This window comes from Mustela lutreola, chromosome 3, assembly GCF_030435805.1.
Source record: "Mustela lutreola isolate mMusLut2 chromosome 3, mMusLut2.pri, whole genome shotgun sequence".
Taxonomy (NCBI): domain Eukaryota; kingdom Metazoa; phylum Chordata; class Mammalia; order Carnivora; family Mustelidae; genus Mustela; species Mustela lutreola.
Genome location: NC_081292.1, coordinates 4,340,479 through 4,354,749, shown reverse-complemented (window position 1 = coordinate 4,354,749; position 14,271 = coordinate 4,340,479). Strand labels below are relative to the sequence as shown.

At 54.7% G+C, this 14,271-nt stretch overlaps 1 protein-coding gene across 2 annotated transcripts in view; it reads right to left on the bottom strand.

Moving 5' to 3' along the window:
- The window catches only part of COL22A1 (collagen type XXII alpha 1 chain), a 236,355-nt gene that overhangs the window by 209,962 nt on the left and 12,122 nt on the right, over positions 1-14,271 (bottom strand). For both annotated transcript variants that reach the window (XM_059165553.1, XM_059165552.1), the window contains exons 2-3: positions 5,273-5,423; positions 1,088-1,654 (exon numbers count right to left, since the gene is read on the bottom strand). In XM_059165553.1, coding sequence (XP_059021536.1) covers positions 1,088-1,654; positions 5,273-5,378 — 673 coding nt within the window. In that variant the 5' untranslated portion in view covers positions 5,379-5,423. The remainder of the gene's footprint in view (positions 1-1,087; positions 1,655-5,272; positions 5,424-14,271) is intronic.

Sequence of the window (14,271 nt, the reverse complement as noted above, 5' to 3'; positions counted from 1 at the left end):
GGTGCTAGACACAGTTTAGGCATTTTCTCCCAGGGCTGCAAGCCAGGACTGTCCCTGCGACCAGGCCCCCTGCTGCTCTGCCAAGTCACGCCCCACTGCTCCCGCCACCGGCCACAACCCCACGGCTTCCCTGTCCCCGGCGAGCTGTGACGCTCTGAGCTTCAGGCTCAGTCCCCGGAAGCAGCCGGCAAGACAGAGGCAGAGACCCTGCTCCCAGCCCCCACCTGCTGGCCCTGGAGGGGGGGGGGGGGAGATACCGAACATTGTTCATGACCCAGGAGGAACAACTGTCATCCCCATGAAGCAGACAGAACAGAAGCTGGACAAAGACTGGTGCACAAAAACCCACTTCACCCTCCCTGTCCTGTGCAGCAGGCTGTCCTGAGAATGACCCGAGGTTCTTGGAGGTCAGCCTTCAGGGTCAGAAGCCAGGGGGCTGTCAGCTCCCTGCCTGGGCCCAACCTCCCCGCTGGCCCATAACCAGCCACAGTCCACAGATTCCAGACGGCCTCGGGTTATCTCAGAGGGCGCCAGGTCAACAGCACTTGGCCTCTGGGATAAGCTGGGCCCAACCATCTCCAAACGGCTCCCTGGGGATCACGGCTACAGTCCAGAAGCCTATCTGTGCCCACTACCTTACACCACCCGTCCCCGCGGTCCCCTGGAAGAAGAAAGGGGCCTGCTAGCGTTCACCTGCCATGTGCTCCCGAAGGGCTCTGCGAGCCGGGGCTCCGACTTGGGCAGCCTGTAGGGGAGCAGATGCGTTCCCCTACAGAACCGGAGACCAGACTCCCGGCATTCAAGCCTCTCGGCGTCTCGGGGTGGGTGGGGCCGAGAAGCCGAGAAGCCAGCCCTCTTTAATTTCCTTCCCGCCGGCGCCCTGGAGGCGGGGCCCAGAGAGGACCCAGGTGTGCGCCGACCCAGCTGTGCGCCCTCCTGGGCACAGCAGGGCTACATGCCAGACTGGTTCTCGCTTTCCTCGGTGACTGAGCCCCTGGCCCACGCGCTTCCGCGCAGCCCTGCCCACCTGCCAGCGGGCAGCTGGGGGCTCCCCTCTGCTCGGGCCCCACGCCCTGTGCACACTCACTTTCGCACAGGCGACGCCTCAGCTTGCCCCGGATCTTGTCAATGGCGTTGAAGTCGGACACGTGGAAGACGTGGGCGGACTTGGGCTTGGAGGCGATCTCCTCCAGCTCCTCCTTGAGCGCCGCCCCGACGCCCACGGCGAAGATGCGGATGCCGGCGCGGTGGGCGGCGGCCGCGGCGTCCAGGACCAGGTCCTGGCTGCGGCCGTCGGTCAGGAGGATGGCCACCTGCTTGAAGGCGCGGTCCCCGGGGCGGCCGCCGGCCTGCGGCGAGAAGCTGTGGCGCGTGATGAAGCGCAGCGCGTCGCCGGTGTTGGTGTTCCCGCCGTGGTAGGCCAGGTGCCGCGCCGCCGCCTTGACCGCCTCCCGCGAGCCGAACAGGCCCAGCTCGAAGGCGGTGGTCGGCCGGTCGCTGTAGCGCACGACCCCCACGCGCGTGCGGTCCGGGCCCACCTCGAAGGTGTCCACCAGGTTGGCCACCCACTGCCGGACCTTCTCAAAGTCCTCCTTGCCCACGCTGGAGGACGTGTCCAAGAGGAAGACCAGGTCGTAGTGGACAGTCTTGCAACCTGCAGGGGTGGGGTGGGGGGAGGAAGAGGAAGAGGAAGGGTGACCTGGGGCACAGAGATTCGGAAAGGTCACCCTAGTGGAGTGGGGGGAGGACCTCGCTTTCTGAACTGGTTTCTGATGACGAGTGTCCCCACGGCTGCTGTGGGGTCCGGCTGCCAATATGTGTTCTTGCATGGAAGTAGCCACCGCTCACAGAACGCCGCTCTATCAATTTCTTCAATAGCTTTTGTTTTGGTCACCCAGCGACTTGTATTTTAAACCCACTGCAAAGAACACATGCTCTTTTCAGAAAAGGCCATCGGAAGAATGTTTTAACTGCTTATGTTTCCATCTACAGAGAGGTCACGCTGTTAGCCCACAGTGTATAAACCTAATTATTAGGGACCATACCAGATGCACTGGTGCATTGCTGTTTCCCCCACACCCGGCAGTTGCTGGAAACCCTTTTCCAGTGTGACGATGCCGGTTTCCATGGCTGCAAGATGACATTGCTCAGAGCCCGTAATTTATTTAGCCAGTGCTCTCATGCTAGATGTTTAAATAGTTCCTGGATTCCAGTATTATAATTCATACAAAATATACTGCATTCCTATATTTTAAGTATAAATTTGCAGAACTTCTACAATGCTTTATAAAGATTGCATATTTTAACACATAATACACTTCTATTTTTATAAACTTTGTAAGTTTAAAAGTTTTAAAAACTTCTGGTTGAACAGAAGAGGACCCTATACAATTTATTTCTCATCCTCAGCACAACACTGTGCACAAGCTTGCTCATCCCCACTTCACAGTTGGTGAGGTGAGGAAAAGGGTTTCCAAACACCAGAGAGCTGCACAAACGTAGCCATCAAGAAGCCTCACTCTTGACTTTTACAGAATCTGAGGCTTGATTATACCGCCAGCAGCAGCTGACCAGGCCTCTGGAGCAAAAACATTTGTCTGGTAAAACCAAAATAAGAACAACAATTACAAAAAAATAAATAAAATAAACAAAACCCGTTAGTTAAGCTGTCATGTTGGAAAAAGTACAAAAAAAAAAAAAATCCCGCGACTGCCAGTGTGCAAGAGAAGGCAGCCGCCTGTTCTTCCGCAGGCCCTGGGCTCCGTCACACCCATTTACAGAATTTAGGAGCCTTACTAAGGACAGTGTTTTTGACCCAACACTTCCAAATTCAGGGATTTATGCTAATAAAACAATCAGATAAAGACGAAGAAAAAAATTCTAAAGCTATCTGAGAAGTTCATGCAGCCCTGGCAAGCAAAATCCTGGAGCCAACTCTGTGCTCCCCCTACGGAACCGCTCCCACGACCACCCGCGTGAGCTCACACGGCTCCGGAATCAGCAGCGGCAGACTGCTGGCTTGAAGGAATCCTCAGTTACCGACACAGACCCATTCTCCCAGTGTCTTGCTGGGTCTGAAAGGCTGTGTGTCATTGTGATGTCTGTGTGTGGGACTGTGTCTGTACGGATCAGGGGACCTACAAAAAGAAACTTTGCTTACCTCTGGTAAGCAGAACTATTATTATTTTGTGTTTCTGATTTTATATTTATAAGCAATGGAGTAATTCAGAACACAGAAAACAGTAACGCTGTATTTACAAACATACACACACACACACACACACACACAGGCACACACACATTCCCATCGCACCCTACCCCAGTGCCACTCGTGAATTTTCTGTACCTACTTTTACCCTGAGTTCCTAAAATGCAAGTTTCGATCTGCTCTCGGGAGTAGGTGAATCCTCACCTTCCCAGGATTGCTCCCTAACAGGATTAGAACTTTCCGAGTATGTTTGCCCAGATGTGTGGGCTCAAGAGATAATTCCTGGGGAGTGTTTCTCCTTGACACAGAAGGTCATCCTTTTGTCTTTGGGACAATGATGTCCCAGCCTGTGCAAGGTAATTGCTGCTGTGGGCCAAGCAGGGCCCCGCCTGTGGGCTGTAATCCTTGAGCAAATTTGTGTTCAGGCTGCAGAAGGTTCATTGGCTCGAGGCCTCACCCAGGGGCCCTTCTGCAATCCCGCATGTTCTCTGCTGGGGGCTGCAGAGACTGCACAATGCGTGCCTGAGAATTAGGTGTGCTCTCGCAGGAAGGGCTCTGACCTTGGTGGGGGTGCCCTCGGCTCCCCCACGGGCAGAGCAGGTGATAGCTCTCCTCTGGCCTGCTGTTCTCCAGGCTGTGAAAGGAGAGCCGGGAAGAGATGGTCCTTGGGTCCTCCCAGTGTGTCGGCTGTGTGGGCTCTTGGGTTCATCTCTGTGGACACAGAACCTGACGCCGCTCCCCTCCCGCGAAGACCAGGCTGTGCATGGTCAGAACTGTCTCTCCAGCTAGCCGTGCTTTGAGAGCCTCAAGCAAGGAGGCGACTTGGGAAAATCAAGGCAGAAGCACAAGGCCATGTTTCTTGTTTTGTTTCCTCTGCAGGCTCTGGGAACACAGCATGGGCTCAGGTGGGTGCTTTCTTGGGGGCACCCTCCTCACCTGCTGCGGGGCGGGGGGGCTTTGGGCTATCCTAGCCTCGGTTCCTCATCTGCACAAGGGGGTGGTTTTGCAGCTAGGTGCTCCCTCTCCCGCTTTGGGCCCGTCCCAGAGAGGCGTCCACCTGTGCCCCAAGGAGCCCGGCACACAGCCTCTGTGTGGGTGCCGTGACCTGCTCATGTACCTGCGCCCTCCTTCGTGTCTCCACACCGACCGCCCCTTCTCCAGGAGGCCCTCAGACAGGTGGGCTGACCACTGTCCCATCACGCCTCACCCCTGCTGCCCGGGAGCCTCTTCTCCAACGAACTCCCCCTCCCTCATCTACTCCAGAGGTGGGTTCTCCCTCGGGTCCGGGCAGCCTCTCCCGGAGGCCTCCAGTGCATCCATCTCCACTGGAATGTGCTCAAAGCCCTTCACAGGACAACGTGACACGGTCCTAGCCCAGCACTCTGTCCCCAGAAGCCTGCAACCGCTTGACAGAGCCAAGCTCAGGGCACACTGCATGGTCCACTCGGAACATAGGTTTCAACAGCTCACGGATCTTCTGCACTCTCCCGCAAACACAGGCTCACGCTCGTGCACACACCCTCAGACTCTTACACCCACATGCACTTCCACATACGCTCACATTCACACACATGCTGACACAGTCCCACACGCTCTCTTCCACACTCAGTCACACACACACACTCAGACGCTCTCACACTCCTGTACTCACTTATACACACACGCTCACTGTCATACACACCCACAGTTGTAGTCACACACTCCTCCTCAGACGTTCACACGCACACACTGACTTTTATACACTCTCCAGCTCCCACATTCACACACTTTCTCACACACACCCCCACAAGCTGATTCACACTCATGCACTCCCACTTTTACACACATATTCTGACAATTTCCTAACTCACGCAGTCACACACACCCTCAGACTCTCGCTCATACACACACGTTTATGTGCTCCCTCTAGCTCCATCACACGCTCCCACACTCACACTCCCCTCAGACGCTTACACTCGCACTCACTTCCACTCCCCTGCTCACACAGGCACGCACGCGCTCACGCTTGGACACAGACACTGGCAGCTCGGGGCCCAGCCCCGGCTCAATCTACGGTGGCCCTACCTGCCCTCTGGGCCTGGCAGCCACTGTCCCCAGGCCACAGCAGCAGCATCCACAGGAGACAGGCCGTGGCATCCCCTCGCAGGCCAGCCATGGCTCTCTCACGCATATGTTGTCCAGGAAGAGACGGTGTTAAGATCTACTGGAACATACCCTGTGTGGAGAAGGACACACCTTTAGAGAAGGGCTTCAGGGCCAGGAACCCAAAGGAGCAGCCCCAGGCCTGTGTGGGAGAAGGCCGCACCCCAGCCTCCCAACTGCCTTCAACTGATGCACACTGAGGACCTCAGAGCTGCCGTTCCCGGCCAAGTAGGCCGCTCCTTGGCCACCACCGTGTTCTGATCCTAATCGCTGCTTCTGAGCACTTACAGGCTGTTTCTTTGTTTAATACGTTGTAAGAGGACATCTTGGTGCCTAAATCGTGGCCCATATTTAGTTATTTTCCTAGGGCAGGAATGCACTAGTTTCATATGATGCACTCAGGGCATCGTACGAAATCTTTTAAAAAGAGCCTGATGCAGATTCTCAGCCTTCTTTCTGCAGAGGCTGTACGGGCCCTTGCTGCCCGCGGCCACACAGGAGTGTCCGGGGTCCTCCCCTCACGGCACCCCCGGCAGCACGGACGCCGCCATTCCCTCCACCTGCCAGCTCTACAGGAGAGACGTTGCTTGTGGCTTTCTATGCATTCCTTTGCCCTGGGACGTTTATTAGCTAAAGTGTATTTCTCCTTCTGCAGATCTTATTTTCACGGGGATGTCCATTTCAAAAAGTAGTTGTCACTGTTAAAGCCAAGATCCGAGAGAGGGACAACAGGTTATAGAATTCTGAGGTATTTACCAGTTGCCTTCATGTGCTTGGTGCTGAGGGCAGGCCGATGAGGGACACAGAACCCCCACCCTCAAGGACACTCAGTGACACCTGGGAGACAGGTAAGGCATGGACCCTGGGCACCAGCACAAGGACATTCCAAGGTTGCTGGGAACACTGGGACAGTGTTGTCATGTGACCGTTTCAGGGGTAGGCCAGTCCTCCTGGATGAGTCAATTTTGGAAAACTGAGTAAGCCTCAACCAGAAAAAAGCAGGTGATCATTTCAGATAGAGGAAGCAGCATCGGCAAAGTCCCAGAGGAGATCCCAGGCATGATGGCACCAGGAGAACTTCTCCCAGGCAGGACAGGTATGTGGGCTCTTGCCCGGGCAGGTGCCTGAATTTTTGCTGGGTCCCTAGCACCCTCTAGGCAAACCGCCCTCATCACTAACGGTCCCCATACAAGCTCACGGAGTATATACAGCCCACCTGACAACACTCCAGAAGTATCACACTCAGGAGGCAGCCACAGGAGTGAGAAGAAAGGCACTTTCCAAAAACAGTACATGGAGGGGCAGAGGCCAAGGTCAGGACTGGAGGGTCCAAGGGGAGAGAGACATAGAATGTCAGCAAGTCCAGTGGGCTGCCCACCCCCTCATCCTTCAAAGCTATAGGAAAGCACAGTCTTGTCTGTCTTGTATATTCTGCTGCCCAGAACCCAGACCAGTTCCTGGCACACGGTGGGCATTTGACAAAGAAAGACTAGATTTAACAGTCAGTGACACAGTCAGGTTATTATCTGAGGTGGAAGGGGCCCTTCATCAGAAGAACACAGACATATTCAAAGAGCTGGGAAAGTCACTGAAGAGCGGCTATGTACTATCTGCCTGGTGCTGGGCACTTCCTGATTGTCCAGTGAACTCACACGACCTCCAAGGCAGGCATCATCGCCTCCCCTCAGCAAAGGAGGAAACTAAGATGGAGAGGATACTTGTCCATCCCCAGGTCACCAAGGAGGGACCAGAACTTGAACTCAGACCCCCCCGGGCTTTGAGCCCACCCCCTTTCCAGGACCTCCGTGGACACAGCAAATCCAAATATTAACAACAACCACTGAGCCGTCACTTCTTTTAACCAACTAATAAGTAAGAATGTGGACTGCATCCATTATATTTCAGGGCTCAAGAAATGTGGCTGTTTCCCTCATTGCTGAAACTGGGTGGAAGCAGGGCAAAATTGGGCTGTACTCTCCAGGTTTCTGCATCTTCCCAAATGCATACATAAATAAAGAGAAAACTGCAGACCTACATCCCCTATGAATGAGATGTGAACATACTTAACAGGAGACTAGAAACATGAATTCAGCAGCACACTGAAAGGGTCATACTCAGTGACCATGTGAGATTCACGTCAGGAATGCAAGGCTGGTTCAATATCCAAAAATCAACCCAGGAGTCACACTGAACCAAGAGAGCCAAAGTAGACACATGGTGATACCCAATGGTACAGAAGCATTGACAAAATCTTACTCCCTTTCACGATAAAAACACTTGGTACACTAGACGATAAAGAAAGTTTCAACATAAAAAAAAAAAAAAAAAAAAAAAAAAAAAAAGGAAGAAAGTTTCAACATGACAAAGGCCATGTACCAAAAAGCATAATAACAGACCCTACCTCATACTGGATTGTGGCAGGGATTGTTGTAGGGATGGAACACTAAAATGAACAAACAGTCCTTAGCCCAATGTCTCAACTACTCTCAGGGCCACATGGCTGATGTGAGCCAGAGAAGACTCCTTCCCAGGCCTATCTCTTGAGGTCACTGGCCATCCACAGGGTCCTTCTCCTGGGGTAAAGCCTGGCATTGGTAGAGAACCTCTATGCTCTACATATCTCACCTTTTCATCCTTATAACAACCCCAAGGGGTGGCCTGTGACATCCCCCATGACCGAGGCGCAGAGTGGGGGAGACTGCCCCGGGCACACCCTGCTGGTGTGTGAAAGCCCACCCAAGGTGCTCGGAGACAGTCACCCCTTGACTATAAGCTCTCCTGGAGGGTGTCTGTGCTATCCCTCTCCCCAGCTGGCCAGGTACCCCAACTGGGCCCAGGAAGGACTTGTGGAGTTAAAAATCTACAGTCCTGTTTTTCCCTACTAGAGTACAGGCAGAGAGTGTGCTGACAGTGTGCACAGTAAGCGCGGTGCCTTCCCCGAACCTCCTCCCTGAGGTCTCAGCAAACCTGCGAGCTGCCCTGTTCCCCCACCTCACCAGTCGTGAGCCTGGCCTGTGCCTGCAGCACAATGTCACTCGGTGCCCGTGGCTGATAATGGCAGAGCTGGGCTGGCATTAGGCCCGGAGGACACCAGAGCCCACACTCTCTCCCATGGTCACTGTTACCAAGGACCACATCCTTCGAAGCACCGGGAGCCACCCAGGGTTCCCCAGGTAAGAACTCATTGAATCTGAAGAGCGGGTATCAGCAGGTACAGTTTGCTGAGTAAGAAACTCAGTGCAAAGGGCTTAGCAACTGGCCTGGGACTCCACAGGCCACAGTACCAGGCAATCCAACCACAGGCCAGCTCCTCGTCGTTGGCCATGTGGCTTCTCTCCAGGTGTTGGAACCCAGCTGGCCCAACACTCCTACCTAAGCACAGAAACAATGTGGGAAACAGGCAAAGTATATAGCGAATACCCAAATTCTGATCGCCCAGGAAAGAAGAGAGTTACCCCTTACCATGGGGTAAAGACGGGGGAGAAACCCGATAATAACCAGAGGGAAAAGAAGCTGGTGCAATCAGTCCATTCATCGAGTTTTCAGATGGTGAACCGGCCTTGCGAACCTGGGAGAAATCCTGCTTGTCCATGGTATCGAACTCCTTCTGTACATGTTTTTGTATTCAATTCTCTATTTTGTTGAGGACTTTTGCATCTATATTCATGAGAGACATTAGTCTTTTTCTTTTCTTGGAAGGTCCTTGCCTGTTTTGGGGAAGACTAATGCTAGCTTCGTGGGGTGAGTTAGGAAATGCTCCTTGTGCCTCCATCCTCTGGAAGAGGAGGCAGAGGACAGAACGACCTTCTTCCCGGGAATGTACATGGAGTGTTCACAACAAAATGCCCACTGAGGAGGCAGGACTGGTACAGAATCCCAGCTTTCTTCCGTAGCCACAGGAAAGAGCAATGCACCCCCATAAAAAGGGCGTGAGAAGGCTATGAGGGTTACACATGCCTTCTGCGAAGTGCAAAGCCCAGAGGCTAGCATAGACCAAGTGTGCAAGAAAGGCAAGATTTGGGAGAACCCATGTCCCCGCCTTCCCCAGCCCACCTTGGTGGCAACCCCAGCAAGCATGGGTGCCATGATCCCAGCTCTCTCTCTCTCTCTCTCTCTCTCTCCAGGCTCTGAGCACTTTCCTGGGCTCAGCTGCCCAGCTGGCATGATGCAGGCCACACCCTGTCCCTGGGAGGCAGAGCTTGGCCATTAGTCTCCAAAAGTCCAGCAATTAATTTGCTGAGCTGAGTTCCTGCCACAAGCCAGCCCATTGCCATAGTAACCAGTGCTCCCCATCCAGGGCCCCGGGGAGAGGGGGAAGACACAGCAGAACGCAGTTTAAAGGGAGAAGATGAGATGTGGCGCATTGGAAGGCAGCCCAGGCAGACAGCGCACTGGGTCTGCACAGAGGGCCTGGCCCCTGCCCACTGTGTGGTGGGAGTGGGGGGAGGGGCTGCTGTTATGTTGCCAGGGTGACGGGCAATGCTCTGGGCAGGAATCTGGTAGAGACATAAAAGCATGGCGCAGGGCGTCCGACCACTGAGCTCTGAGCCTCCAAGGCTCACCTGCTGGGCATTTGGTGATGTCAGCTGCACCTGTTGGTCAGATGGGGAAGAGGGAGCTGGGTGGCCTCCTCTCTGCCAGGTTGCTCAAAAGCCCAACTGGGGAGCCAGGAAAGTGCTGGAAAGCCTACTTCCTAGATTCGAACTTGGCTTTTTGTGAGCTGGACCCAGTCTCCTGGGTCTCCTATATGCTGGGCACCGTCGGGGGCACTGGCTTCTCCTGGGGCAGCGAGCACATGAGGACGCTTTGCAAGCAGAGTCCCCGGGTTCAAATTCTCCCGAGCTGTGCAAACCAGGGGAGTCACTGCACCTCTCTGGGCCTCAGCCCTTTCATGTGAGAGTGGGGATAAAACACTTATCTCACTGGAGGGGTTAGCTGGGTCGATACCAGTGCAAAGCTTAGAACGATGCCTGGCCAGAGTGAGTATCGAAGGCACACATTTTTTGTGATTTTTGAATCCTCTGTTTTCTCACCTATAAAATGGGAATGATATCCCCTCCTTCATGGACCTGTAGAGGAGAAGAGGCAGTGAATGAGGTGATAATGTTGTATAAAGTTAGATGTTGGCCAACATGGCCACAAACAACATGGAGGGAGATTCTCCATCTGAGCTACGCAAAAGTCAGAGGGTGACGGCGGTGGGCACCGGGAATCGCGCTGTTTCACTGTCTAATTCAAGCACGCCCTCCGTGCATGTGAACACTGACTAAGGGCCAGGCACGGAGGGTAGGGCACTCTGTCCAGAGATGGCAGCCCCATGGGGGAGACAGAGAAGCAAGAGGATGCTTATAATCCATGCAATCCGACTCTGATAGAGGGAGGGACAAGCACCTCACTCAGTCCTAGGGGGTCACCAAAGGCTTCCTGGAGGAGGGGATATCCGAGTTGAGCCTGGGAAAATGAGTGGAGAGTAGGCAGGAGGACAAGGGTTGCCTTCACCAGCGATGGGCAGCCTCCCTTTGAGGAACATGCATGGGATAAGCAGGAAGTACAGTGTTTTGGAGAAGGAAATAAAGGCTGAAGGAGGAGGGAGGCACGCAGGGGAGAGGAAGGCATTCAGATTTGAGGCTGTTCATAAAGACGGGTTAGGACTTGTGTGGTGACCCAGAGAAAGGGGACAGAGCACCCTGAGACCTCCGGACACCAGTGGGTGTCCTCACGCACGGGTGTGGCATCAACCCTGCGGAGAGGATGGACGGAACGGAGAGGCGAGTGAGGAGGGAGGTAGCATGAAAAGAGACATAAACCACCTCGCCTACGCTGCCCGCGGATGCCGTGGTAGGCGTGCCTGGCTGGCAGTGGAGGGAGGAGGAGGGCGTGGAAGAGGGGAGCCCAGAGTCCCGATCTGAACAGCCGGAGCCGGTCACTGCGGTGGCGGGGATGGGGAGCTCCCGCCAGACCCACTGAGTGAGTCTGAGCACCCTGAAGGCAGCCAGATGGAGTCAAAGATCGACACTTGACACTTGAGCCTAGAGCTCAGAAGAGGGGCTGGGGACACCCCTGGAAATGTGCAGAGGGAGTGCAAGTCAGAGGCGGAGGACAGAAGCCAAGCTCTCCACCTCCCATGCTACATGGGCTCCTTCTCATCGTCACACCTAGTTACGAAGCGGGCACAACCGGGCACCCCTATATTTTTAGTCTGTTCTCTGATCCAGTGTTCTTCTACGGTGAGAGCTCCGGGTGCGGCACTTCTAACTAGCAACAAGGACAACAAACCTCAGGGGATGGAAAGACAAGCCACAGAGTGGGAGAAAATATTTACAGAAGACACAGAGAGGAACTGTGATTCAAAATATACAAGGAACCCTTGAGACTCAACAAGAAGAAAACAACCTGATTTAAAGAAAGGACCCATGTTCTTAACAGGCTCAGGACCAAGGAAGATACACGGACAGGAAGTCATCCCATAGAGAGATGCTCCACGCCGCACGGCATCAGAAAACTGGAAGTTAAAACTGCATCCATGACACACCTACGAGAAGGACCAAAGTCAGCGCACAGACAACACCCGATGCCGGCAAGGACGCCGAGCAGCAGGGCTGCTCACTCGCGGCTCGAGGGAACACAGGACAGAGCGGCCACATGGGAAGACAGTTTGGTGGCTTCTCGAAAACTTAAACATGCTCTTCCCATGTTGCCCAGCAACCATGCTCCTTGGTATTTACCCAAAGGAGCTAGAAACATATGTCTGCACAAAAATCTGCACGTGGATGTGTGCAGCAGCCCCATTCACAATTGCCAAAACCTGGAGGCATTCAAGACATCCTTCCGTAGGTGAACAGACCTGGAAACGGTGGTCCACCCAGACAAGGGAACATTACTCAGCACTCAAGAGAAATGAGCTCCTGGGCCATGAAAAGCCATGAAGGGACCCTAAATACTTATCAGTCCGTGAAAGAAGTCTAATCTGGAAAGGCTGCACACCGTAGGAGCCCAACTCTGTGACGTTCTGGAGAAGCTAAATCGTGGAGACCACAGAGGAACCCGCAGCTGCCAGGGGGCTGGGGTGAGAAGGAGAGAGAGAGAGGCAGAGCACAGAGGACTCTTAGGGCAGGAAAATATATGTGAAAACCTGCAGAACGGCAGCTGATCCAACCGTCTGAGCGGGAATGACAGAACAACCACACGAGGGCATAGCGTGATTCACGCAGACAGAACCGTGCTAGTTTCCCTTGCAACGTGTTCTCTCTTCATAACAAGCCGCCAAAAGGGTTTCAGGTTCAGAAGAGTTACAGAATATGCCCCCCCACCCCGATCACATAGCAGGGGTGTGACAAGTCTGGGGCTCAAGCCCAGGCCCCTGTGAGCCTAGAATCAGGGTCTGTTTCACTGGAGCAGGAAGCCCTGGTCTCTGTCTGGAGAACATCCCAGGGGGGAGGAGAGAGCAGGAGCCCAAACCTTCCGCAGTCTGTGGTCCTGCTAACAAGCAAGAACTTCCATCCAGCCCCATGTCCTCCTCATTAGCACCTCGCAAGACTTAAGTGGAATCTGCTTGAGCGTCTGCCTTCTGTTTCCGTCATAACCCAGGGTCCTGGGATCAAGTCCCGCGTCGGGCTCCCTGCTCAGCAGACAGCCTGCTCCTCCCTCTGCTTGTAGCTGCCCCTGCTTGTGCTCGCTCTCCCTCTCCCTCTCCCTCTCTCTCTCTTTGACAAATATATAAAATCTTCTTTTTTTAAAAAAAATGGAATCCCCTTAAGCCCGACACCAACTGCCCAAGCTCGGGATTCATCGGACTGAAGGAGGAGGAGACGGAGTGAGGGTTGCGGCAGAATTCAACAAGATTTCCTCTCTGCCCGTTTTATTTTGTTTGGTTTGGTTTTTCCCTCAGAAGAGGCAGGATGCCCGTCGTGTCTCTCCCAGCTGCTACAGTTTGTGAATGAAACGCAAGCTCTGTCTAGTCTTCAAACGATGTGTGTTCCTTCAACTGGCCCTGGAGGACTTGGACTGCGACCCTCGCCCTGAAGCCGGCGCGCACTGCTTCCCTGTCCCGCGCGGTCCGAGGACTCGTCGATTTATCAACTCGGCCACTATGTGCCACGTCCCGGACCGCGTGCCAGGCGCTTTCTAACCACTGGGTAGAGCAACGCCCCCGGCTCCGCGGAGCCTGCTGTCTAGGAAGAGAGCGCGGCCTAGACGCGCCTGAGCACGAATACGGTGTCGGAGAAGAGCGGATGTGAGCACAGCCAGGTGAAGTCACGGGTATCGATCGGGGCAGGACAGGGTGCACACTTCGTAGAAGGACAGTGTCCTGCATGGGGACACTGGATGGAGATCTGAGTAACGGGAAGGAGGCAGCCGTCCAGAAAGAGAGGCATGGCAAGGAGTAAGAGGTCTCGCTCCGATTCCGGATTCCTGAAACCAGCAGCTCAGGAAGTGGCCCCGGCCCTCAGACTCCCCCCGACTGGGGGGTCTCATGGTCTGCACGTGCTCACAAGAACCCAGTGAGGCCCCTGTTGCACAAATCGGGTCCGTGGGCTGGTGGCTGAGTCCTGCAGTAAGCCCTCGCAGCCTCCGGACAGAGCTCAGAGCGTCTCATCACGGACCTGCCGGGCCGGCTTGGACCACCCCCCACCCAGTCTCCTGTCACCTGACTGCGCGTCAGCTCGGCTTTCTGTGACCCAGGAGAAGAGGACAGGCGGACGGGCAGCGCAGGGTCGGGGAGGGGCCGCGGGCACGCCCATGATTCCACGTGGCACGAGAGAGTGAGGTCCCAGGAGTGACAGAAACACCACAAAAGGGAGGCAGGCCTGGGTTGCCGGGCTGGCACCCAACCAGAGGAGCTGTTGGCACGAGGAGACTGCAGCTGTCAGCGGCCCCAAAGGCGCTGCAGAGCAGAATTGCAAGGGGCAAGGGACAGCCCG